Genomic DNA, 26,186 nt, shown 5'->3' with positions numbered 1-26,186 from the left:
ACTAACATGCTAAATTAAGATTTTGAACATGGTAAAAGCCACGCTACCAACAGTGTTTAGCTCATAGTAGCATTTAAAAGAGAACCCACATAATCACATCCCACGGAGATAATAAAACAGTACACACAGGTTAGAAATAATCAGTGTTCACAACTCTATAAGCTTATATCCGGTTCAAGTTCTGATTAAAAGTGTTTTCACAAGTTATCTAAATTTATGTTCAGTATATTCACTGAAAAACTCATTTCTGCCCATTAACAACTCAGAAGGACATAACTCCTCTGATATATTGTATATAAGGACGGACAATGTGTCACCACTTCCCCTCATTGTGCAAAAGAGATCTCTATCTCTATATAAAAAAATGGACCCAGCTACAGAAGATGTCACCAACACAAGCTGCCGCCCATTTCCAAGATGTTTGTGAGTCTCGCTCAACTGACTGATCCAATATTAAGCTATTTTCCCTGACTTCAGCAGGAAGCAGCTGCTGTGATGTCACCCAGTGAGGCAGTGTCCATTACCACACAATAGCTGATTAGACAGTCTTCATATTTTGGCTTGTGGTCAATTAAAGTCTTCATGTAGAATATTAGTATGAAACCTTTTAACAGTTGTTTTGTTGATGTATCCAACTACGTCTTTCTATCGTACAAGACGTTGTTTGCTGGTTTCCATAAAAAAGTACATTTCAAACAGTCAGCCATGTTTTAGCTTTTAATAATGGACTGTAATTTCTGCCAGTAAAGATATTTCAACATAAATGGTCACAAGACTGTCACACACATTGTATGCACCAAGAGTGTCTTCTTCACCAATCTGTACCTCCACTGTGCTGTGACATTGCAACTTTTAGTGTTACAGACTATTTCTGTCCTCTGTTGCACACTTTCCAAGTGGAGAAACTACACAAAAGAGTAAGAGCAGCACCTTCTGGTTCTACTGGGAATATGCAACCATTAAAGCATGTCCAAGCCAACCAAAGTTGTTTTTGTATTGCGTCTTTTTAGGAATTGCACACAGCTTTGCTCCCAGCAGTTCCCAGCATGCATCATGTGCAAGCTGCCAATAGATCTGATCCACAAGATATCATAAGTTCTTTTTAAAACTCTTTATAACATCTGTGTGAACACATTTTATAACATTCTCAACTGGGTGTGAACAGTGAGTTCTGGTGGACAAACTGGGAATAGCGTCAGAAATATTAAAGACTATCAGAATAAAATTAAAACATCCACTCATTTCCCACTAACTGATTACAGCAACTGGAGCTCATACAGGTAAATCAGCCAACGTGTACAGGTGTTTACAGTGAGAACACACTTGTAATATTTGAGCTGCTACATTAGATTTGATTAGTCGTTTGAAAGTAAAGCAGCAGCTATTTTAGTGTTTGACCTGACGTTAAATTCAACATCTTGATCTCCAGCTTTAAAACAAATTGTAAGAATTAACTACAATAAATGCAGCATTTACGTGGTTTGAACTTGTGAATCAACCAAAAACAACTTTGTACTTTACATTGTAAATTACAAAGCAATATTGCAATATTGTAAAGTACATTGTACTTTACAATATTGCCATTTTTCCTCTTTGGGTATTTCAGAGAGTAAATAATTAAGAAAATAATTAAATCGGTAGAAATTAGCATTATTAGAAATGACGCTATACATCTAGAGTGCAAGATACAACACTGTTTGAATGCTACAATACCAGCAAAGCCTAAACTAACTAAGAAACAACTTGAAATCCAGGAATCGAATGTGCAGAAATGGAATCTCCTTTCATAACTCAAAATCAAGGAGGTACAAAACAATATGCTACGGCAAGGGGGAGCCAGGACGACAGGTCAGTGGGGATACACCATCATCCCCACCATCTAAAAATGATAACCTCAACAGGAAGGCAGATGACCTGAGATGGAAGAATACGGATAACCAGGATACTTGGAGCCTGAGTGGCCAATTTCCAAGGCTAAGAGACTAAGTACACTCTGAAAGTCTGCTAGAAGATGTAAATGCAGCGCTACATGCTGAACCTACTGGCAACAGGCATCCAGAGGTGTTCTCATTTATCAAGCACAATGAAACATATTTAGGAGATGTTATAACAGAAAGATAAGAAGCGATTCCTCGCATTCATTCATTCATCTGGAGGCACAATTGTTCTTTTCTAATTTAATCTTAAATTAAACTAAAACTGTTGAAATACAGTTTTTAGGAAAGACCTTTTTAGGAAAGAAAAAACTCATCTTGTTTTTTTTAACAGAAACAGTTTTTTTATTATTGAAACGGTTTCGACATGAACAATAAAATACAGCACTGTGGCATCGTTTGGTTCAGTGTGCGAGTGTGTGTCAGTAACGTGCATACAGTGTCCCACAGTTTTACTTCATAGAGTAAATACAAACAATGGAGACAAAAATAAAACCAACTAAAAATCAAGGCAGAAGGACTCAGTACATACAAGCACACAGCCGATCATGGTCAGTGTCTGTCAGTGTTCCACCTGTGGTGTCGTAAAGGAGTGCTGACTGACTGATCAAGCTGGACCAATCAAATCCACATATGTCCCCTCTCGGACCAATCAGAAGACTGGTCTTTTTCACAGCTTCCTCCCCCATCAGAGCTCATCCTACAAAATGAACAAACATACAAAAACAATCAAAAAACAAAACAAAAACTTCAGAGTTAAGCCTCTGGTTCAGCTTGAATTGCAGCTGAAAAGACAATTACCTTTGGTGTGTTGTGTAACCGTGGCAACAGCTGCTTTAGTCGCTGTCTGATGATGTCAGCAATTCCATTAGCATCCCGGCTATTGATGTGTTCCCCGCTGTGTTCATGCTGTCACAACACACACAGACAACATCTCAGATTGAAGCCATCCTTGATTCTCTTATTAAAATAAATATTTAACACCAATGTAAAAGTTGAGAGCTTTTAGGTGTGTTGTCAGATCTTTTATGAGGCACCCCAGAGTTTCTACGGTTAAAATGTAAAAACACCCTAATACTGGTGAATCTTCTGTCCAAAGACTGCTGCTTCATCTTAGTGTGTCTGTGTGTGTTCTCACCCTCCTCACTCCCAGGTATGGGTAAAATCTGACGGTTGGGTAGGCAGTTATTCCAGCTGCCTGACAGGTCTGATAATGAGCCTGACAGTCCACCTTCCCTGCTCGGATCTCCCCTTTAAGCATCTGTCCAACACCCAAAGAAAATCCCTTTAAAATCCTCACAGAAAAGCTTGACAATGAAAACAAGTTATGTTTCATGTTAGAAAGTTAGATAGAAAAAGAAAATATTTAGAGTAAGAAAAGTGTCTCACCCGAGCCAGGACTTCAAACTCTGGGGCAAAGTGTTGACACGGTCCACACCAGGGGGCGTAAAAATCCAGAACCCAGTGATCCCGACCGGACAGAACCTGAGATCTGAAGGTCTCTGGAGTCAGATCCACTGAGGCTCTGGGTAAGGAACTGCACACAAAATATTCAGCTCATTTATAAGACTCAACTTTCACCCAGTAAGAAGAAAAGAAGGAAGGAGGGTAGAAAGGAATGATGGAAAGAATGAATAAGAGAACAAAGGAACAACAAAAAAGTATCAAGAAAGGAAAGAAAGAGGGGAAAATAGAAAGAAGGGATGAAAAGGAAGGAAAGAGAAAGAGGAGGAAGGACAGAAGGAAAGATGGAATTAAATAAAGGAAGTAAAAACTATAAAAAAAGGAAAACAGGGCAAAAAGGAGTTCAGAAAAGTGGGAAATGGTAAAGAAAGAAAGAGAGAAAAAGAAGAAAAAGAAGGAAGGAAATAAAGAAGCAACAATAAGAGAAGTAATGAAATAGAAAGCGAAGCAAAGAAGTAAAAAAGGAAGAAAGAAGGATGCTGGGAGAGATTGAAAGGGGGAAGGAAAAAATTAATAAAGAAGAGCAGAAAAGAAAACATACAGAGGGAAGAAAACAGGAGCGAGGAATGAAGACGGGGAAGAAAACAAAGCAAAGAAGGAAAGAAATAGTGAGAAAACAGCAAAATAGGAAGAATGGAGAGAAAAATGCAAGGTAAGAAGGAAAGATGAAAGGATATAAAGAGGGCAAAAAAAACCAAGCAGACTTGTATCTCACCTGAGTGCCCACGCTCTGAGTGAATGAGCATCTCTGTGCCATCCATTATAAGTCCTGCAGACACACACAGATCCTGTTAACACTGAACCGTCCCATTCAGAAGAGTCCGATGTGTTCGTGGTCCAACAGAAAATCCGTACTTCTGACAACTGAATTATCTTCAGCAGCTAAATGCTTCACTGCGTTTTCCAGCCGGACTTAGGAGGTGGTGCCAGCAGCATCTTTTATTGAATTACAAGAATTTTCAAGTGCTTAAATCTGTTTGGGTCAGCCATGTTAATTCGGTGTTTTTATTTTTAGACGTAATTAGATTCAATATCAGGCCCATCGGACATCCTCATCTTCCTTCTTTCAAAGTTTGAGCCTTTAAGTGTGCGCATTCGTGCACTCTCTAACACAATTTGTGCACATTGAGAATGAGCTTTTGGAAGCGTGGTACGTACGTGAAGCGGTCTGGCTGCCGGGCACTGCCGGCGTACAGGCGGATTTCAGGGTACGCCCTCACACCCTGACTCTGGCAGAACGTCTGGAAGCGCTGACAGTCGACTGAACCAACCCGGATCTGACCTGACAGCAGCTGTGAGGAGAAAGACACACAGCTTTCACGGTAGTTTTTTATTTCTGTTTGGATCTACTGAATTCTGCTTCAGGCTCTATGAGTTTTTCCTCAGAGGTACATGCACACTGTGTGTATGGTGCGAGTCTGATATGTGGACTGTGTGTTATACCCGGGCCATGCGTCTCCACTCTGGCATCAGAGCCTGACAGGGACCACACCAGGGGGCGTAGAAGTCCACTGCCCACATCTGGCCCTCAGCTCGACCTGCAACAGCGACAATGAGCCTGTTAACATCTTAACAAACTCCTTGAGTGATCTGATCCAAAGGTGGCAGCTGGTATCATGATGTGTGACGTGTTGAGACAGGATCTCACTGCATTCTACATCAAAATAAACATGTTGGCTATGTCACACACGGTAATTTGTGGACAACAAACAGGACTTCAGCAGAAGGCCTAATAACGATCCTGAATTCAGAGACCTGAACTATTACTGAACTTTACAGCCTGTAAGACTGGGTGCATGTTTTCCATGTGCGTGTGTGCAAACCGGCTGCAGACGTGATCATGGTCCTATACATACTACCTTTTGGGTCAGCTAGGCTGCAGCCTCTCACACATGGGCATGTTATCACTCTACAGTACATAGTCTAGGTGTGGAAAACAGTGATTCTCGTGCAAAGTCTCTTCTCAAAACAAGCATCCAATTTCTGAATTTGTAGTTAGAAATATTTGGGCTGCACACAGACGGCAGCACGGAAACCTGGTGGGCCTTAACGGACTTGTGAGGATGAGACTATTTATGTCACACAAGCCTGTCAGCCGAGCTGATGAAGCTATCACAGATTTACATTTACACTGTTGTAAGAATAAAGCTACACCCCCGACCACCTCTGATTGTAGTCTGAGGAGCTGCATCTAAACGGATACTCAATGTGTTTTTTAGAGCTTTCCACCTGTTATTGGATCAGCCAGGATTCATGTGGGTATCAGCTCAAATGAGACCATGATCAAATGAAGTATAAGAGTTTTTATTGTGCTTTTTACAAGTGAATTAACTCTTTTAGAGGCCGCAGTAGTGACTTAAAACTACTGTAACTCAAATTATAGTTTCAGAACAACATCTTGTAACTGTTATCTCTGTCGTTAATACAGCCACTGCAACAGAACATTCAGTTTTTTATTTTCCTTTTAATTGTCAGGACAGATTTTACCTTTCACTCTCTCTGTGAAGATCGAGGGATCAAGGACCACCACAGATGGATTAACCAGATCCTGCAGAGACAGACAGACGCTCGCTTTCATACAATTTAAAAATGCTGCCTGTACAGAGGCTCAGTGCGGCTGCCCCAGGTTTAAGTCCCAGCCCTGGGCCCTTTGCTCTATTTCCTTCCCGTCTTTCTCTGCCCTCAGTTCCTTTCAAGTAACTTTCCAATAAAGGCCACTAGGCAGAGGCATTGAGAGGTGTATCTTCTCCTGTATCTTTTGTATCTTCCCCTACAGGATTGGGATCAAACTTTGTTACCTGTATGAACTCCAGGATGCCATCTGCTGAGTGATGTCCTTCATATTCATGAACAGAGGAACCGTTAAAGATCACTGTGGTGGGATAGGCCTGAATATTGTACTGAGACACAAAGAGAAGCAGAAATTACCACCCTGTCCATCACAGCGCCTGCAGCTCATGGTCCATGGTGCAGTATAGAGATGTATGACCTTACCGTGGAACAGAGGTTGTGGTGGATGGTGCAGTCCAGAGTACCAAACTTCATCTGTCCAGCCAACTGGATTGAAGCTTTTCTCAGCTCAGGCAGTAAAGCTCGACATGGAGGACACCACTGCACACAGGAATTAAGAACTTACTAAGATACATCCAACTGAGGTCAGCTCTTTATCAAACCTGCACGGCATCTGTCCAATTTACTGTTCAAACACCTGATAAAGCCCCTCGTTTCTACAGGAAACAGCAACCTGTTGCATGCATGTAAAATCCATGTATATCAGTATGCACAGAAAGAAAAATATATGTGAAAAGCGTGCTTTAAAGGTAAATTCATCTGAAACTGAAGAGATGAAACATCAGATCTGTGGGATGAAGAAACTGTAGCAATAACCAAACAGAAATGTCATATTTCTTTCATGAAACGGTTTTAGTAATTAGCATTAGCATTAGCAATGTCAGCTCTGTCATACCACATGATTGACATGGAAGGTATGATTCTCTATCTATTGTTTCTTTGGGAGTTTTGTGCTTCATGAACCTTTCAAAAAAATTTGGTGAAAGGTTCAGAGTTCAGTTCTCAGTTTCACAGTCTGAAGCCAACCCTTTCCCCTGTTGCGGTGGTAAACATGTTGGAACGGCAGTTTTCAGCCTTCCTCTCAACCGCTGTTTGTGTTGTAGGTGAAGCATCATCACCAGCCCTGAAGGTAAACAGAGACCGGTTGGATCATCGAGCGGTACGGAGTGAAATATAAAACAGTTCGAGGTTAGGTTTAGAACTACTGACGTGGCATTTACACCCGTTTGATGAGGAGAATGAGATGTGTAAGACTTTAATTTTTGTTTAAATACAAAGGTGATAAAGACCAGAACAAATCCAAACCATCCAGGTTAATACTCACATCTTACGCCAACTACTGACTGAAGGCAGATACACACCTTCAGTTGTCTTATATGTTCACTGAAAGCTACAGTATGAGATGGATGTGACCTTGGCTACAACATCATGTTTGATGCATGCAAAACATACAACAAGTCGTATTAATGTAAATTAAGTTAAGCTGACATACTGAAAAAAAACGACTGCCTCGTTTACAACAGTGTGTAAGTGCTACTCATTTAGAAGTTATAATTCCTTTGTCATTTATTTCCATAATTCTGCTGCTTTTAACTTTTGCACAGACTTTGACTTCTTTAAATGGTGATTTTTGTCCGATGAAGATTTTATTCGAGCAGAAAACGTCTGAAACGTCTTAACTGACCTAGAGCTGACTCATAGTCTTAATGGGCTTAGTGAGTTTATCTGGCTGACAAAGGGAACATGACTGAAAGCAGTTTTATTGGAAATTTGGTGGTACTAATATACACTTTTGCTTTAGAGTTTTAAAAAGAAAAATTACAAAAAGGTGGAACTTTAGAGCATGTACTAAGTACCTAGACCTATTTGATTTAAGTTGAGCATATATATTCATGATTCGATCCCAAACTGGATTGTCAGGGTGTGTTAGGGAAAAACTCCATTTCATACGACTTTGGTCAGACTGATATGTTTATAAGGATTTAAGGTCTGGTTTTGGTAAGACTAACACAATATTTTGTGCTTTTTTCTATTGTCATTTAAACAAAATCACCCTGAAATTGCCTCCTCTTCTTGCTATCTTTGTTAAAAAGGCATGACAGTGACGGTCTTTGAACCTCTCACACTGTTCAATGTCGAGCAACCATTTCGAGGCAGGATCAATTCTTCCAAATTAGTCGTCTTTAATCTGGGGCAGCTGAAGATTGTGCAGTCTTTACCGGTCTTAAAACAATAACCTGTCATGTAATTACTATTCTATCCCGTATTGGATGAGAGTGGAGAGTTTGTCACCAGTGTAGAATGAGACTGCTTAGCTAGAGATGGAAGAAGTATAAAAATGTAAATCAATCCCGCCTAGATCTCCACTGCTCCTCTGCAGCTTCAGTATACCTGCCCTCCATCAACTCTGCTAGACTTGTTAAACTGAATCTGAATCTGAACTGCACGGATTAAAATAGGAAAACCTGAATAATTCAACCATGCTCACACAAACCAGGAACCAGCCCCACAGAAGAAGAGCAAACTGTACTGAGTGTGGTAAAGATAAACTTTGTTCCAGGGTATTTAACAGAACTAAAGATCATCGGTCAAAAGAGACACAACTGGATCCGCGTCAGGTCCTGCTATGATTTGCATGGAAAAATGTAATGTAGCCCAAATGTTAACTGTTTTGACTCAAAACAAGTTGGTGGGGAATAAATATTTATGTTGCAGTAATCCTCTGAGCGGGTGAAACTCGTGCATAGATGTGAGTGTGTGATCCCTCTTATGACTAAAGCAATAAGTTACAAACCGGAGCAAAGAAATCAACCAGCCAGGGCTCCTTTCTGTGTGAAGGAAAGTTGTCTGGCCTCAGGGTCGTCACATGAGCGCGAACGCTGTCCCTCGAAAAACCCACGATGTTGTACAACACATCTTTACCTACACGGAGAGACACAGAGTTACACAAACAGACAGAACAACACAAACCGGAAAGTAGAGCACAGAAAAATAAACATAACTTCACAAAGTAGTACTGACCGTGATGGATCTCAAAGTCATGGATTCCCAGTCCTTTGAAGACGGCCACGCAGGCTTTATGGATGTAAAGAGACTGGCACAACTCTGAGTCTGCTACACAGTCTACTCTGCCGACCTGGAGAGTCACACAAATTCAGTCAGACGGACAAACGTACAGACAGGCAGAGACATGCAGGCAGAGACTTGCAGGCAGACAGGAGGACGGGCACCTGTATGTGGTCGTTCCGTAGGAAAGCTCGCAGCTTCTTGTACTCGGGGGGGTTTCTGTCACCAAACGTAAAACTCACCAACCAGCGATGGCGGGCCAGTTTTGTCTGTGGATGACCATATTTTATCAGGTTTTGTAGAGCTAACCTGAGCCTGAAAGCTGTGGTGCATGTAGTTGTGAAGTTTGAGTACCTTGAAAGTGTCGCCGGTCAGCAGTTCCAGATCTGGCAGATGGTTCATGACCTGATTGTAAATTTCTTTACTGTCCAGAGTCTTCAGCCACTGAGGGACATGAACACCAAGTCAGTACCGTAGTACTACACACCATTCTACATACAGACTGCTCTTTGTCTTACCAGAACACTGCCTTGTTTATCCAAAGCACTTCCAGGAGGGAATAAAGCAGTCGCTCCACTGGTCACCTGAAATACAGAAGAGGATTTAAACACCAGTACTGCAACAACTAGCTACTACTACAGCTGATGTAACACATACTGTCACTGCCGGGGATAACAAAACAAATCCAACATCGGTTCAGAGCAGCTGTGTGATCCAAAGTAAAATTCTGACCAGCAAGGAATGATGGAGACCATCAACCACAAACTGAGAGTGACGTGATTTCAGAAGAACCAAATGTTTTACTGCGGTGGTGCCTTGTCTTACCTGGAAACTGTCACACAGCTGCTGCTGTACGGCGCAGTCCATCCATCCCACCTTAACCAGACCGTCCTACATGCAGAGACACAGATATGTTCACAGCAGAAACTTTCCTGCATTATTCAACCAATATGATCTTCATGTCTGCAGATTCCTTATTCAGGTCAAGGTAATCCTAAGAACTTAAGCTGAATGCTGATTGGATCCTTGACATCTCAAAAATTTTGAGATTTTTTCTCATTATTCAGTGAAACCTTCATTTATTCCTTGAGAGTTGTTGAGGTATCATTTGTATCACAAGGCACATTCAGACCAAAGAGTTTTACATGTTCCCTGAGGGTTATATTGACTTATGTATTACCAAAATGCTAAAGTGACAAAACATCAGTGAAAATCATGTTGGAAATCCTCAGTAGCCTGAATAAACCGCACCCATTCACTGTCGAGTCCAACATTAAGAACTGTCGTTAACACCACTGACTATTTATCCATGTTTACAAGTTGTTTTGATGATCCAACATTGTGCTTGTTCATTCAACCAGTCACTACACACAACGGCATCACAGATGGATCCTCTCACACTAAAGCTGGCCATACACAGCATTTTTTTTCAAGCAGTTTCAAAGTTGTCGACTGTTTTGCAGTGAGACTGAAATCAGGAAGAATCGAGTTGGGGCGCACCCCCATGATCTCAGTCGTTTGGCGTAAGATGGTCATAAAACTCAATCCAGACTGTTTTGAGGTGGTCTTTCTCACGAATTTCCACAAGGTGCAAGATGGCAAATACTCTATTCTAGTTGTGGTCAGCAAATAATGACCCTGTAAGATCTTGAGTGACTTAGCAAAATCTTTCATTTGTGACATAATCTCAGTGTCGGGCATTAGTCTTCAAGTTTTTTCAAAGTTGTCTTTAGTATGGGAGGCATTAGAGTGCTTCTCCTTCTGCGAAAAGACACGATAAAAGCACTCCCGTGAACTACAATCAACTGTAGTTCCAGCGGTGTGTGTGCAAAAAAGAAGGGGAACTACCTCCAAAAATGTCTTCAAGCCATAAAATGAAGTGCTTTCATTTATACTTCTTTACATTTTTGGGGGGGAAACACATTTTCAAACATTCAAAAAATACTGGTCTTTTCACAAGCTCGAAGAGCTGGACATCGCAGCTCTCATGAACATTGAGCCTCACTCGTTCACATTTTTTTGTTCTTTCAAGTGTATTCATTTTTTTTTTGGTGCAATTAGCAGAGGATGTCTATAACTCTGAGGCATCCTGTGATAACTCTGCTGTGTTCTCACCAACATTCCTGCCAGCTTCTGTCTTGTTGCGGGTTCCAGACAATCTGAAAGAGACAAACAGAGACACAACAGTTCACTCCTTTACTCGGTGGCAGATGCATCCAGACATGCGAGCTTCTGTGTGAAGTCTGCAGACACATCACACAGAAAGAGGTGTAATTATATCTAAGGTCTGGCTCACATCAAACACACCTGTGTGCACACAGACGCTGGGTGTCTCAGGTGACTTTCAGACATATATAAACTAATTTGTGGAATTTGTCACTCATCAAGTTTGTATGCGTTACCTCCAGTGTCAGAGCAGAAGGTGATCAGCCAGCCGAGCCCAGAGGAAAAGGCAATTTCTATTTCATTGAACACGTTACCTGAAATGAATCAAATTTAAAGACATAAATAATTAGGAAAAATATGATATGAACCAGGCTAATAATCAGACTGAACTAAACCATGCAAAACACCTCATGACCCACAAACAGTGAGTTATACGTGAATACAAATTAAACACGTTTGTGGAGGAGAGTTCAAAGAGCGTAAAAGATTATTGTGTAATTGTAAGTGATGAGCTCACCTTGCCAGAGCTGAGTGACAGTTGTTGTGATGAACTGCATGGAAAAGCGAACCAGGTCATCTTTGGTGCGTTCCCCGTTGAACTTTTCTTGTCTCTGCAGAAACACAAACAATTTTTGATCATTAGCGACGACCAAACACCACAGCAGATGTTATTCAAGCAGTTAGAATTAATTTCAGCAACTTTACAACAGATGAGGGAAACTGTATTTATTAGTAACCTTCATATTAAAACCTGCATGTGTGGAATTCAACCCACGCTAAAAAAAAATTTAAGGTAGACCTCACGAAGATGCAAATGTCTAATTAAAAACCAGTATATTCCCTGCCTTACAACATTTTACGAGCTATTATAGGGTATCCTCAAAAGTTCTGCTGGCTTGTCTGTCCCTGATGTCGCTGGAGGACGGGGAAAGGATCCTTCAGAAGTTCCTAGTTCCTGGGAAAATTTCTTTCAGCTTAACATGTGAGACGTTAAGGTCGTGTTCTCCATATCAGTTCAATAAAACAACATCTGTGGTGAAATCTACTCTTGGACATGAGCAAATGGATCATAAATGGTGATAGTTGAGTTTTACACAGGTAAACACACAGGGTGTTTTCAGTGTGAAAACTGGAGGAGGATACAGCTGTATTCATCTATGTGACAAAAATATCCTGATTGTGTTTAAGATATTTTAATGACTAGTTGTCATTAAACTGAACTGTAGCTGTTTAGGCTTATCTTTGCACATCCATTGTTGTTATCCATTAGTTTATGTTACCTTTTATCTGTTATTTTCTTAGGTCTATTTTACCTTTTTACCTGTTTGCTTAAACTTAAAGCATCTATATTGAACATTTCTTTTTAGTAGCTTTTTGGCATTCTCACCCTATCAAATGCAGCAGGTAATGTTCAGATGTTGAACCAGACTCAATGTCTAAATATATTTTTCACAATGAAAAAATAATCTAAACCAACCAAACAAATTCTCCCAATATCCTCTGGCTGTCATTTTAATTTCTTAGATTATCAAAAAAGAGAAGACAGACCTGTCCAGCTCTGTAAATATACAAGCTGGGATAGCTGTTGATGCCTTTCCTCCTGCAGAGATGGTTGTTGTCTCCACAGTTAACCGCTCCAATCCTGATCACTCCGTCCATCTCTTTGGCAAACTCCCTCCACTGTGACACAAACAGGTCAGTTATGGAGACACATGGATGTTGGTTCACCTCATATGTTTTTATAAAAGTCTGTCAACACTTAGGAATAGAATTTCAGAAAATAAAATGTAACATGACACCAAAAACGGAGTTTTTAAAACGGACTATGAAAAGGTCATGTTCTGTAAGATCTAACTGCATTTGTGTGTGTGTTGTTATATTGTGTATTTTAGTGTTCTATTACCGTTGGAGCCAGCTGGTGACAGTGCGAACATCGTGGGAAATAGAAGTTGACAAACCATATTTCTCCCGAGTTTACTGCTGCTTCTGAAACACACACACACACACACACACGTCAGCCTCTTCACCACCTGTGTAACACCTCCGGTTTCACACAGATCACTAATGTTTCGGTGACTCTGATGAATTTTAACAACCATGAAAACCTCACTGATGGTCACACAGATTATCCAAGTTAACACAGAGATAAAAATGGAGTTATGTGTCTGTTCAGCTTTATGCTGAAGGATATATAATCAAATGAAAAATAAAATGCATCTAACAAATCAAAAGTTTTACACATAAGGAAATAATAAAAATAATCTGGTCCTTACAAGGTTTTGAAATTAGGTACCTCGGACGAACAACAACACATTAGTTTTAATAAAATGCAGAAGTAGTGTGTGAAAAACACAAAAGTCCACCCTTAATGCTTTCATAGGAATTTAAAGATGCATTTGATGAACTGATCATCAGTAAGTGGGACTATCTCTAAAAAAAGCAGAAGTATTGTCAGTTTTCTTCTCTGGAGCATTCACGTGTTGCCAAGGAGGAAAGACATCAGCAGTGATCTTAGAAAATAAACTGTTGCTGCCCATCAGTCTGGGAAGGGTTATGAACCTCAGCTTAGGTTTGTAAAGTTACATCTGAACAAACCACAAGACTTCTGGAACAATGTGCTTTGGACCAAAGTGGAGATGTTTGGTCATAATGCACAGCAGCACGTTTGGAGAAAACCAAACACAGCATATCAGCACAAACACCTCATACCAGCTGTCAAGCACGGTGGTGGAGGGCTGATGATCTGGGCTTGTTCTGCAGCCACAGGACCTGGGCACCTTGCAGTCACTGAGTCCACCATGAACTCCTCTAGATACCAAAGTATTCTAGAGTCAAATGTGAGGCCATCTGTCCCACAGCTAAAGCTGGGCTGAAACTGGCTCATCAACAGGACAATGATCCCAAACACAGCAGCAGATCTACAACAGAATGTCTGAAAAAGAAAAGAATCAAGGTGTTGTTTGGTCCAGTCAAAGTCCAGACCTCAACCTGACTGAAATTCTGTGGTGGGACCTTAAGAGAGCTGTGCAGAAACCAATGCTGCAAACCTCAAAGAACTGAGGCAACATTGTAAAGAAGCGTGGGCCAAGATTCCTCCACAATGATGTGAGAGACTGATAACGTAATACAGTAAATGATTACTTTAAGTTACTGCTGCTAAAGGAGGTTCAAGAAGCTGTTCGGATCATGGGGAGGACACATGGCTTAGTTTTCCATGTAACAAATTATTATACGGTGTTGTACAGCTAACCTAAGAAATGAAAGAGGGTGTACTTTCTTATTGCAAACCCTACATCACAAATGGAAAAACAAAAAGCAGCAACAGTCAGAAGAGTTGCATAAAGTTTAGAGTGTAATTTATCAACAATCTCGAGAGTAGACTGTTCGTGTCGCCACTTTTTGTGCCACTGTCTCTTTATTTTTCGATTAATTCAATAAACTAACACATCAGTGCGCTTTTAAAGATCTTACCAAAGTCTCCACTGTCTAATGTGATGATCTCCAAATCGTCATCATAGATACCTGTGAACAGAAAGATTTAAACACTGAATAATTTAACACACTAACTTCTTCAAGGTTGAATAAATAAAGGAGTGTTCAAAGACAACCATTTCAGGTGCTGCAAGCTGCAGTATCACTGTGGACACTTACCAAAGTCATATCGGTAATAGTTCCAGCTCTCATAACGTCCCCCCTGTTGGTCGTCCAATCCCTTTTCTCCATACTTATCATATTTTTTTCTCAAATCTTCATCTTTCAGGACTTCGTAGGCTCGGTTCACTTTCAGGAACTTCTCGTGAGCTGAAGAGTCTCCCTAAAACGGAATTCATCTGCATCAGTTTTGTCAAGAATGCATATTTGGGTTCTGTCAACATTTCTGGTTTTTGTTTCAAATAGTGACTCACTGGATTTTTGTCGGGGTGCATGGTGAGCGCCAGCTTCTTAAACGCCCGTCTTATCTCTCTGGTTGTTGCCTCCCTGCTGATACCCAACAGATCATAGTAGTCTGTGCTCTCAGCGGAAACTGCCACCACGAGGATGACGAGGAGCAGCAGCGGCAGCATGAGATGTATGCCCTGGACCCTGGGAACTACCCTGTGCCCCATCACCACACCTCCCAGTACAACCAGAATAACCTGGAACTGGAAGGGAAAATCAGAAAGCAAAATGAAAAACTCATACATGGTATGTTACGACCCTCATTGTGATTGTTTTAATTGCTGCTTTGTTCAGTGTATGTGTGTGAAATCTGTGTGAAAAACATGCGGCTTCAGAGGAGTGGTTTAAAGCATGGGACCAAATTGATCAAAACCAAAACTTCTTATTCAATTTAAAGGATTCAAAAGATAGATAATGGAAGATACAAACATGTTCATCTGCTTCTGTAATTATCCCCACTTTCAAATTAAGGATGCTGCTAGATCCTTAATCTAGCATACTCTGACTGAAAGAGCATTTTATTATTTTTGATGGCTTCTCTTGGAAACAAAGTATGAATATAGACATCGTTAACTCTTAAACTGTGTAAATATTACACTGCAATAGTTACCTCCAGCTCTCTATGGTCACTAGAGCACACGAGGGAGCACAGCAATTTTTTAAGATTCAGTGATTTCCCCCATTAAATATGCTGAATATATCACCAAACACAAGAAAAGATATCCAATAAGAAATACAAAATTTCCTTTGAAGTTGTTTAATAGCCCAGCGCTTTCACTGTAAAAAAAAAAACAATAAACATGTGTCCAGCTAAAAAGCAGCTCAAGAAGCAAAAATAAAATAGTCCAATGACACATTTGTGACTTCTTTACATCTCACGTTTCAAGACAGACCAATTGCAACAAATTTCTTAATTTATGTAACAAGCAATAATGCAGACAACACTGTAGCTACATGCTTATAAATATAATTAATAAATGAATATATTCACCTCAGATTAATGAGCCCAATAGATTATCCACGGAGTTCAAGCCTAAATTCCTCAATTATGTGCCTTAAAAGCCCTAAAATAAGCTAAGCTAAGCTAACCGCTGCAGCAACTATTAATGTTACGAATTGCTAAGCTAATTAGCTGATTAGCTCCGGCGGCGCATTGAGTTTTTTGCAGTTTGCAAGTGAAGCTAAATCTACTCTTCATCTACAGTGTACTTAAGATTCAGTCTGGAAAAAACGACAGCCTTGGTACCTTTGAGCAGTCTCAACTTCTGGAAGATCCGCATCAGCGTCCGGCTCACACCGGCATCAAGCTGAATAAGATAAATATACGTCACTTCCGATTGCTATCTTTCACAATTAAAGCCGTGCAAAACAAGCAACACAGCGGACTGACAGAGAAATACTTATTTCATTCACATATATGAATAAAACCGTGTGTAACGCTGAGTTATATCAACTTGATTTAATTAATCTACAGTTAAACATAGTTACACACTGTGTGTAAACATTTTATTACTTTAATTATTTTTACTTTGATAGCAGAAGCATGACGTTTACGGAAGTGACTTAATTGTTTAGGATAGCTTCGTGAAAAGTTATGCTCATGGGCCTTTTTTGATGACGTAAATTTAGGCATTTAAGGGATACAAGGGATATTTTTACCCCACTTGGACACATTTGTGTAACAATTTATATTGTATTTATTTTTCTTACTGCTGGACTGTTATTAATGTGTTCTGTTTACGCAATTTTCATTGTATTTTATCATTTTTATTACTTCAACTGTTGTTAATGCAGTTACGCTCTGTTTTTGTATGTAAAGGTTTACCACCGATGGCTGCTGTGTGGTAAAGTGTGCTTTTGTTAATATTATCAGTTAAATTTGAAGTTTTCTGAGTTTTCTGTCTTTTCTATGGCACTCCAAAATATCTAATATATAGAAATATATAATATTATGTTATTTTAATATTGAATTCTGCAATAGATAATAAAATCTATCTTCCCAGTATATGCATATACAATATACATACAATACTTATATTATATTCATGTGTACATACTCACTCAGCTAATAATATTTTGGATAGATGCTGCTGATGCAAAAGATGGCCACAAATCCCAGACTGATAGAAGATGTGACATATCTTGCTACAAACTCTGAAGGGCCTATACTTCCTCTTACATTTCTGCTTCCTTGTGTGTTTCCCAAATAGGTAATTTTCTTGTAGAGAACAACTTTACGTTGCCTGCATTTGTTTGAAGTGTCAGCTGTGCACATTCTCAGAAATTAACAATATGTGTACACAATACTCAATATGAAGGTAACCAGGGGAAGTTATTTAAGGGCATATGTGACCAGGTAGCTAATGCCCTTGATTTAGGCTTCTTAAATAATATCACACCACAAATAAATATATCACATGTTCAAAGCATTAGTTTAAGAGTTTGCCCATTAACTGGACAGTATTGAATAGAATACAGTTGGACTGAACTGGATGTAAATAGACAATATATATGTTTTGCATTTGAGGTGATTAAATTATGCTATTAAATAACGAAATAACTCAGCTCACGTGAACGCATCTTCTCATCTAACGACATCTAGATGTGCCGGAAGTGAGCAGCAGCGCTTCATGTGTAGCATCAGCTCAGTGGACCGGTATTCATGAGCTCTATATATAATCTGTAGTTGGCTGAGACATCTGGCCTTAAACCAGCTGACTTAACGCTATTGGATCCTTTACGATAACTTTTATCCCCATACGAGTTTTTCTGATAGTAACAGTAAGCTGTAGTGAAAATTTCGTCAGTTTTCCAAGCTGCGTTAGTTAGCTCCCAGCCCTTTTCTTTTCGTCACTTCCTATTTTTGAAAATCGCGGCCTCAGAAAAGAAGCAGAGATGGAGTTACAAGGTACTTTAGCTTTTATGTCTTCGTGTGTCGATCTCTTTTTGTCCGTGTGATTTGTTGTCGTTCATATGTTTAGTGGCCTTCCTTCTGCTCCAAAAAGCTGTTGGCTTCAAGTTAGCTCATTAGCTGCTAACAGGAGGTTGAATTTTCTGCTCATGGTTATACAAAAGGTAAAGCACTAGAAACTAAAGTAGAAATACTGTTGCTCGTTATTTGGTACATTTCTTTATGAACACTAATACATTTATGTGGACTTATTAAACGAACATTGTCATCTCTGTTAAGAAGTAATTGATTTATCTAAAAGTGGAAATTATGATGAAACATTTTTGCATTTCTTTGCTGTGTTTTGAACTCAAAAGGGGACTAAATATCTTTATTTCCAGCTCTGCATTCCATTTTAGACTTTGCGTAATTAGCAACTTTTCTGTGTCTAAACCAATCCCAAAAAATTCATGTGCCATTCATTGGTAAGCTACTATGTTTTAACAGGCTTTGAATTATACAAATCTTCCTATCTGTTCACAGACATATCAGTATGTGTGTGTTGTGGGTCTTGGATGCTGAAGTTATCCATTTAATCTGTCCTCAGTCCTTCTACTCTGTCATTAAAGTATTGCATGTATGACAGTAATTCTCGCCTTAAACCAGCAGCCATGCTGTTGTTCTTCTGCTGCATCTATTTTAGTTGCATTTGAGTGCACCTTCAGCTGCCTGCAGCTGACTTCATGGTGGATGAGAACTGCCGGCAACATAAGAGATGGAAAACTGAAAGGTTGCAGTGAGTTCAGCCACAGATCTCACATGAATGCCACTTTGAGCAACACAAAGGCCTTGTGCATGGGCAGATGCTGTAACTATGAATTGGGATTTAGAAGGCTGTCGTCTTGCCACCATTATAATGCAGTTAAAGAGTGAAAAGGCCTTTGGATAAGTAGGTATAAACTCATTGACAAAGTTAGGAGATAACCAAAATCGTACAGAAAATGCAGAAAAGCATCATGGGTTCCTTTTAATATGGTCAGACTTTTATGTTCACTATTCAAGGTTCAGCATTCATATCATACCAGTCTATGACGTGTCTACTTGGCGTGCTCTTTATTGCTTTTCTTTGAGTGTAAGGGGAGCTTTTGTCACCAAGTTGAATGCTAATCAACCGTCAGAATTCCTGCAGACTAACTTATTTGGTCAGTCCTGATGATGACCACTTGTCCCAAATCATAGAAAAATCATAAATGTCCTGTCTTTCAGTGGGTACTGAACCGATGAGTCTGGGCTCTCCCACGTCTCCTAAGACAGCGTCTGGAGCTCAATTTCTACCCGGTTTCCTGATGGGTGACCTGCCTGCTCCAGCCAGCCCACAGCCCCGCCCATTCAGCCTTTCCACACCTATTGCCGAGAGCACAAGTTCACATCGAGGTTGGCAGGAAGGCGCTCACTACTGCACATCAGCTAACTGTTTTCAATAAATACTGTTGGTTTATCAGTGCGTTTGCCGTTTATCCCTTAGGAGGAGTGGGAGGCGGTTCAGCCCTGCAACCTGTTGTTCCCACTCCTAAAGATAAAAGTGGAGCCCCACCTGTTCGCAGTATCCACCATGACATGGTCACAGTTGGGACGCCCCTCAGTGCACATAGGCAGGTTAGTATGCAGGCATTTAAAGTCAGTAATAACTGCCAGGTTGTGTCTATGTCCACAGTAAAAAGTTTAATGTGGTTTTCTGTAGATGGTGATTCACATTATTATGATGAGTATCTGTCTTCATGTGGCTTCAGGAACAGATGCAGCAGGGTAGATTAATTGCAGATTAGTGGTTCCTCAATAAGAATTAATGTGGGTTAGATGTAAATAGAGGTAATGAGGCTCAGTGAGGAGCAGATGACAGATTTAGTGTGAAGGCAGAGCGAATTATTTCATTCTAAAATAAGAAGTTTTGTTTGTGAAGGAGTTAAACTTGATGGTGATGAAGGCAGGAAAAGTCTGAGCTTTTTAAGAATGTCTCCCTCTGCTTGTTGCTGTCTCTTTTCAGTCTTTTCCAGTCATGCACACCCCCCTCTCCGCACACCAGGCCTCAACTCCAGGAACAGGTACGCATGGATACCATCAGGCTGTCACGGTCATGAACTTCCACTTATGCCGTTAGTTGTAGTATAGCACCCACGACTGCTGTTAACGTTGCACCAAAGGCAGCTGATGGAACATTAGAAGTTAAACCTGAGCAGAAGAAGGGAATTTCTGACATTTTTGAAATTGTGATGGAAGTATGACATCTGAATGAAAACCCTTCTAATGGCTATGCAGACTGATTGGGAATCACTCGTCTTGTCTGCCTGTCTCTTCTCCAGGTGTGCAGCAGCTGTGTATGTCTCCAGCTCAGGTGGATCCCTTCTACAGTCAAGGAGAGTCTCTGTCATCTGAAGACCAGCTCGACCAGACCTGGGTCACTGTGTTTGGGTATTTATGCTGCTCGATAGATGCTCCACATCACCCTTCTGTTAGATATGCTGTTTATACATGTGTGTTCTTTCAGTTTTCCTCCAGCCTCTGCTTCCTACATCCTGCTGCAGTTCGCTCAGTATGGAAACATCCTCAAACACAAGGTGACAAACACACAGCTGTCTAAGATTCAGGGTAAATCAGGCAAGTTAAGTGTGCTGAAATGTGTCAGACCACTACAACAGTGTCGGTACTGCCACTGTGAGCCCAGAGTTACAAACAGAAAGTCCACTTAAGCTGCATTAACTCCCAAACATTTCCTTCCCTGGGTGTTTTTATTTGTTTCTTAGAGCATAACGGCTGAGATTAACATTTTATTGCTCTGATTTATCTACTTTCTTGTCACAATTTGAGCTCTGACTCTTCCTTTAATCTGGAGCTCCTGAGTTTAATCTTGTGTTCAGAAATGGTAGCAACTATTCCTACAGCTGAAGTTTCTCCCCAGAACACAGTTTAGTCTCTGGTTCCTATAAAAGATTCCTATACTTGCCTCTGTGTTATGCCTGTTACCAGAAAACTCAGACCATACAGGACAATAAAGGAGGTTGGTATTTGCTTCACAGCAGGAAAGCAACAGCTGTGGATGATAGATTATATTTAAGGCCCCCAAATGGAGGATGATGGATATCTTAAACTTGGCATAGAGCAGTATTTTATTATACTGCAACTTTAACACCAACAGTCATGGTTTGAATGCCTTGGTCTCTCTAGTCCTGCTGACCACATGCATCCGTTTATGGCCACGTTTTATCGTCTTCCTCTCTGCCACAAAGCAAAGATTGTCTTTAAATGCTGTCACGAGTGTGAGTTCAGTGGCATCTGTAGTCAGCAGATTTGAATCCAGTAAAACACCTACAGTTTGTGGTATCACAGGAGGTTAGTAACATGAATGTGAGAAAGATCTAGTGGTGTTCCTACTAATAAAGGGCTCAGTGAGTGTGTATGAAGGATTTAAAGCTTGGAGTTACACCGTCAGCTGTTTAAGGGCACTGAGGTGAGCTAAAAAGTAGATTATCTTTTTTTTTTTTCTTTACAGATGGCGTCTCCTGGCAACTGGATGCACCTTCAATATCAGTCCAGACTTCAGGCCCGGAAAGCTTTGTCCAAAGATGGAAAGGTGTTCGGCGACTCCATCATGGTGGGAGTCAAACCCTGTATAGATAAGGTCAGTACCTGTTTGACCTCCCTGTGGTGGTTCGTGTCTCTGCCGCCTGGGTGGCCGTTCACATCCGATGAGTTTGAAGTTTGAACTGAGCAGCAGTGAAGGCGTAAATCTCTCCATTTCTTTCAGAGTGTAATGGAAAGCGGTGAAGTCGTCTCTCCTCCCCTCTCCTCTTCCTTCTCCTCCTCCGCCGTCCTTCCCTCCACTCCTCGCTCCGCCATCAGGCCGCTCAGCGCCTCATACAGAAGCTCCGGCAGCGACTACCAGGTAACCTCAGACCTCCTCGTCAGCCTGGCTCCGCTTGTGCAGCCGTCTCAGTTTGATTGAAACGCCTCTGCTAGTTGACTAAATCAGTGTCCATCTTTAGGTGGTAGCAGACAGACAGACGCCCAGGAAGGACGACAGCTTTGTTTCCAAAGCAATGGAGTACATGTTCGGCTGGTGAAACCTGGAGCCTCAGAAGAGAGGGTGTGATTGATAGATGAACAGATTCACTACAATGTGCTGTTGTGTGCGTGCGTGCGTGTCTGTTAAGATTGAGGATCAGTTTCGTCTGCTTTTATAATCTGTATTTTTAACGTCTTTGTCTCAATAAAGTTTTTTTGTTTGTTTGGTTGTTTTATTTCAGTGTTGATTTATATGCACAATAGCTAAAGGGAAGAGTGGGGAACGATAACATGAAATAAACTTTTATTAGTCCCACAGTTGGAGAATTCACAAGATGAGACTTTTTTTTTTTTGTTTTTACTTCTAAGGACCTGCCTGGGTCCTTTCTGTGTGGAGTTTGCATGTTCACCCCGTATACTCCAGCTTCCTCCCACCATCCAAAAAACATGCATGTCAGGTTAATTGGTGACTCTAAATTGTCCGTAGGAGTGAGTGTGAGAGTGCATGGTTGTTTGTCTCTATGTGGCCCTGTGATGGACTGGTGACCTGTCTGGGGTGTACCCCGCCTTTCGCCCAATGACTACTGGGATAGGCTCCAGCCCACCCGCTACCCTATTGACGGTATAGAAAATGGATGGAAAGCAACACCTTTTTTTTTTTTTCTCAGAACTTTCGAATTATTCTAAATCTGCAGCCAAATCTGCATCTAAGACCAGTTCAAATAACTTAAACTTTCAGTGAAATATGGCTTCTTCCCCAACCCCCAACCTGGCTAAGACGACCACAGAGCATTTGTCTTTTCTTGCCCTGCAGCTGGTAATTTGGAAAAAAGAAAAAAAACTGCAAGCATGCAAATTCAGGCGAATATTCAGCTACATGATTAATGACTACGTGACAAATTAAAAAAAAAATCAACATAGATTTTAGATCTGCATAAACTGGAACTGATGGAGCAGTTTCTAAAGAAAATTGGTGCTCATCACTCCTCCTATGGCTTTCTTTACTTTACAGTCTGGCAGAAATTATAGATGCTTTCAAGAGGGAACAGTCACAGGACAATTAAAGTGCACGGGTGACAATCAAATAGCAGCATGTGTGTCTTCTTTTAGCCAGCACTTTGTTTGGATGCACAACAAGATGCTCGACCAACACAAAGTCTGTATGGGATTAATTTAGCTCTCTAAAAAACGGCAGCTTTGTGAAATTACAAGTTTTTCACATATGTTTTTGGTTGATAGTTGCTAATACATCTAAACTGCACATTTTTGTCACAACCAGGTGCACATTAAGGGCAATCTTCCAGCAGCAGAAATGAGTTTTTCACCTGTATCCATGCAAATGAATACAGGTTAATCTTTAGTTAATCTTCCATAAAATGTGTACAAGTCCAGAATTTTAATGCAGGTATATTCTTACTTATTTATTAGATATAACCAACTGTTTTGTTAAACTGTAATGTTTAACAAAAAATGATCAGATCTTAAATAAACCTTTTTTTTAAATCGTGTGAAAATTGGGAAATTGAACTCATTTAAGCGGTCAATGAACACTAACAAAATTTCAAATTATATTACTTGCATTTTTCAGACTGAGCGGATACAGGGTCACATTTTTCAACTCTAATTATTTTACTTGTTCATTGAAGGAACTTTCTGGCACATCTTTAATCCATCAAACAGACGCTTGTGAAATTAAGTGCAAATGCAAAGGAGCAGCAGAATAGCTGTTGAAAAGAGTTTTAATATTTAAAAAATTTGGTGACAACGTGAAAATGGTATTTTAATAAGGTAGCTATTAAGCAAATTCACATTAGTGTTAATAAGAAATAAAAAATTGAATTGTTAATAAAGATGCAGCAAAATTTGCTAAAAAAATAGTTGTTCCAATGCTGTAGGATGGAGACATTAATGTGTCCAGCAGATGGAGCCACGTGTTCTGACACTCAAACCTGAACAGTATGTACACATGACAGTAAAAAGTCCTTTAAAATGGGTTTAAAACCCCAGAGAGAGCAAGTGTAGGACAGAAGAGCCACGAAGAGCAAAAAGACACAAATATTCAGTTTCAAGACCATAAAAATAACATTTATAAGGAGTTTCAATGAGTGGGCACCTCCAACTGTAAGTTTTATATCAAGTTAAGCAACATTTTTTGAGTGGGCAGGTGCTCCTTTATGCTTGACCTGATTATACACGCACACTCTGTGCCAGTGAATGACTAACAGAGGATGACTAATAACACACCAATGCTCCAGTTTAAAGAGGAAAAGTATATAGATGGAATATATATATCCTGATGTCAGTTAGATATCAGGAATCAAATGTCTAACTGAAGCAAAAGTAGCAACGCCACAGTGTCGTCGGATAAAGTGATAATGTCATCACTATCTAACTGGATCTAAATGCATTAATGAGTGCATTTCTTTAGTGTTGCAGCTTTTAAACTTGGGGTTGTTTATGCTTCTTCTGTTGCATTTAGAATTTTAGCAAAGTCCCAGAGGAAATGGAGATCGGTTAAAGTGCAGATTTAGGCTGGATAGATATAAGGCACCCTTGTATTATTGGTTTCTTCTTGATTAAACATTGTTAAAGCACTTAGATTTTGCGTGGCCTTGCTTCACTATGTTTCATTTCCTGTGTCTTTTTCTCATTACATTTCATAGCAACAACACTTTATGATTTCCTTCTGGAATTGATCATATTTTTTAAGGTAATCAGTGGCTTGCTTGCCATACAGTGAACGTAATAATGTCAGCATGACGTAGCTCTTTGGTGTCTGTATCTGTTTTGCTCTTTGCCATGTTGATCACTTACTTGAATGGAAAACATTCACTCCTTAAGTCATATTTTTTGGGAGCTGTGGTATACACAAATTGTTCCTTAAAGTTTCTATTTTAATATCAACCTGAATCTGCAAACTAAAGTTATTGAATGTCCTGTATGTAATGGAATAACAAGTTCTGTATTTCCCTCTGAAGTGTAGCTACTTGAATTTAGTATGAATATAGAAAATCAATGAAAGCTAAAGTATCTTACACCTGTACGGCTCTTCAGTGAAAGGTTATAGTAGATTTCATGCCTTCTAAAAACACCCGCGTTTTATATGAAGATACACAGGATGGTTTCCCATCTTTTTTACTTTATTCATGTGAGTTAGCATGATGGGTGACTTCCTCTTTACCAGTTCCTCTTCATTGCACATCATGATAGAATTCTAACCAATTAACCTTCAACCCTGCTGCCAATTGCTTTTGGGGTGCCTTATCCCAGCAACATATGGTCTCCTCTGGCCTCCTCAATTTACAGGTGCAGCACAGAATAAGGGATAAAAGATGAGAGCAGGCTTCACAGTCTGTCCTGCTTTCTGTACAGAAGGCTCATTGCTGGAGAATCAACACTCAGGCGAGGGCTGAGAGTGGAACAGATGCAGGACAACTGGGCAAGGCTTTGGCTGAGCTTATGCTCAACTCTGCCTCGCCTTGCAAAATGAGACATGATCGGGAAATCACCCTAAATTTCCTGCTTTCATCGTCTACTTTGGAAAGATGTTTGCATAAATTAAAGTGCTTTTATCAAAGTAAAATCAACTACTCTTTCTTCTTTCTGTCTCTTCTCGCTTTGTGTGCATGACATTGTTGAGCATTGTATCACAGTGTGACCTCTGGAAGTTGCTCCACGACTTCCTGGGTCCATGCTTTCTTTTTGTGTATACCTGTTATTTAATTCATTGTCATTCTGTTTATCCAAAATCTATTCTTATAATTGTAATTTATAGTAAAACTGGAACAAATTGTGTGTTTTTGTGAAAAGCTGCTAATAACACAGTGTCAAAAGATTTTAAGAAAATAGTTATAAGTAAGTGTTAAGTGGCTTAACTAACAACAACAATAAAAAAACATTCTAAAATGGCAACATATATAACAACATATAAAGAAATGAGAGGTGGATCAAGACTTCTGCACAGTACTGTTTGCAAAATTAGGAATAAAGAAGCAAAGGACAAGGCACTGGTGTAATATCATATCACTCCAAAAAATTGGGTGGTACATTTGCATTAAAAATTAGATCTCATTCTACCTATCACAGGACCTCTTTCC

General features: G+C 40.1%; 2 protein-coding genes across 3 annotated transcripts; one reads left to right on the top strand and one right to left on the bottom strand.

The window, feature by feature from the left end:
* Positions 1-2,252: 2,252 nt before the first annotated feature.
* Positions 2,253-16,469, bottom strand: dnajc10 (DnaJ (Hsp40) homolog, subfamily C, member 10). Of its 2 annotated transcripts, none has more exons than XM_072397374.1 (25): positions 16,387-16,469; positions 15,107-15,343; positions 14,853-15,015; positions 14,673-14,723; positions 13,105-13,187; positions 12,750-12,881; positions 11,719-11,812; positions 11,438-11,515; positions 11,151-11,194; positions 9,861-9,926; positions 9,554-9,619; positions 9,390-9,479; positions 9,200-9,304; positions 8,991-9,105; positions 8,764-8,891; positions 6,393-6,509; positions 6,197-6,298; positions 5,886-5,946; positions 4,842-4,936; positions 4,557-4,690; positions 4,114-4,167; positions 3,324-3,471; positions 3,073-3,195; positions 2,736-2,843; positions 2,253-2,634 (listed from the first exon to the last, which is right to left on the bottom strand). In XM_072397374.1, the coding sequence occupies exons 2-25, from the start codon at positions 15,305-15,307 to the stop codon at positions 2,623-2,625; spliced, it is 2,370 nt and encodes a 789-aa protein (XP_072253475.1). In that variant the 5' UTR covers positions 15,308-15,343; positions 16,387-16,469; the 3' UTR covers positions 2,253-2,622. The 2 variants fall into 2 exon arrangements, with proteins under 2 accessions (XP_072253475.1, XP_072253476.1); XM_072397375.1 differs by having other exon boundaries at positions 16,132-16,425.
* Positions 16,470-17,768: 1,299 nt separating this feature from the next.
* Positions 17,769-22,301, top strand: nup35 (nucleoporin 35). The gene is made up of 9 exons (XM_072397720.1): positions 17,769-18,048; positions 19,297-19,464; positions 19,556-19,686; positions 20,075-20,132; positions 20,391-20,499; positions 20,576-20,645; positions 21,578-21,706; positions 21,833-21,970; positions 22,071-22,301. Exons 1-9 carry the CDS (start codon positions 18,036-18,038, stop codon positions 22,146-22,148), a joined length of 894 nt encoding a protein of 297 aa, XP_072253821.1. The 5' UTR covers positions 17,769-18,035; the 3' UTR covers positions 22,149-22,301.
* The last annotated feature ends 3,885 nt before the right edge of the window (positions 22,302-26,186 follow it).

The sequence above is a fragment of the Leuresthes tenuis genome, unplaced genomic scaffold (genome assembly GCF_036924035.1).
Source record: "Leuresthes tenuis unplaced genomic scaffold, fLeuTen1.0.hap1 SCAF_12, whole genome shotgun sequence".
Classification (NCBI taxonomy): domain Eukaryota; kingdom Metazoa; phylum Chordata; class Actinopteri; order Atheriniformes; family Atherinopsidae; genus Leuresthes; species Leuresthes tenuis.
This window is presented reverse-complemented; position numbering and strand designations above follow the sequence as displayed.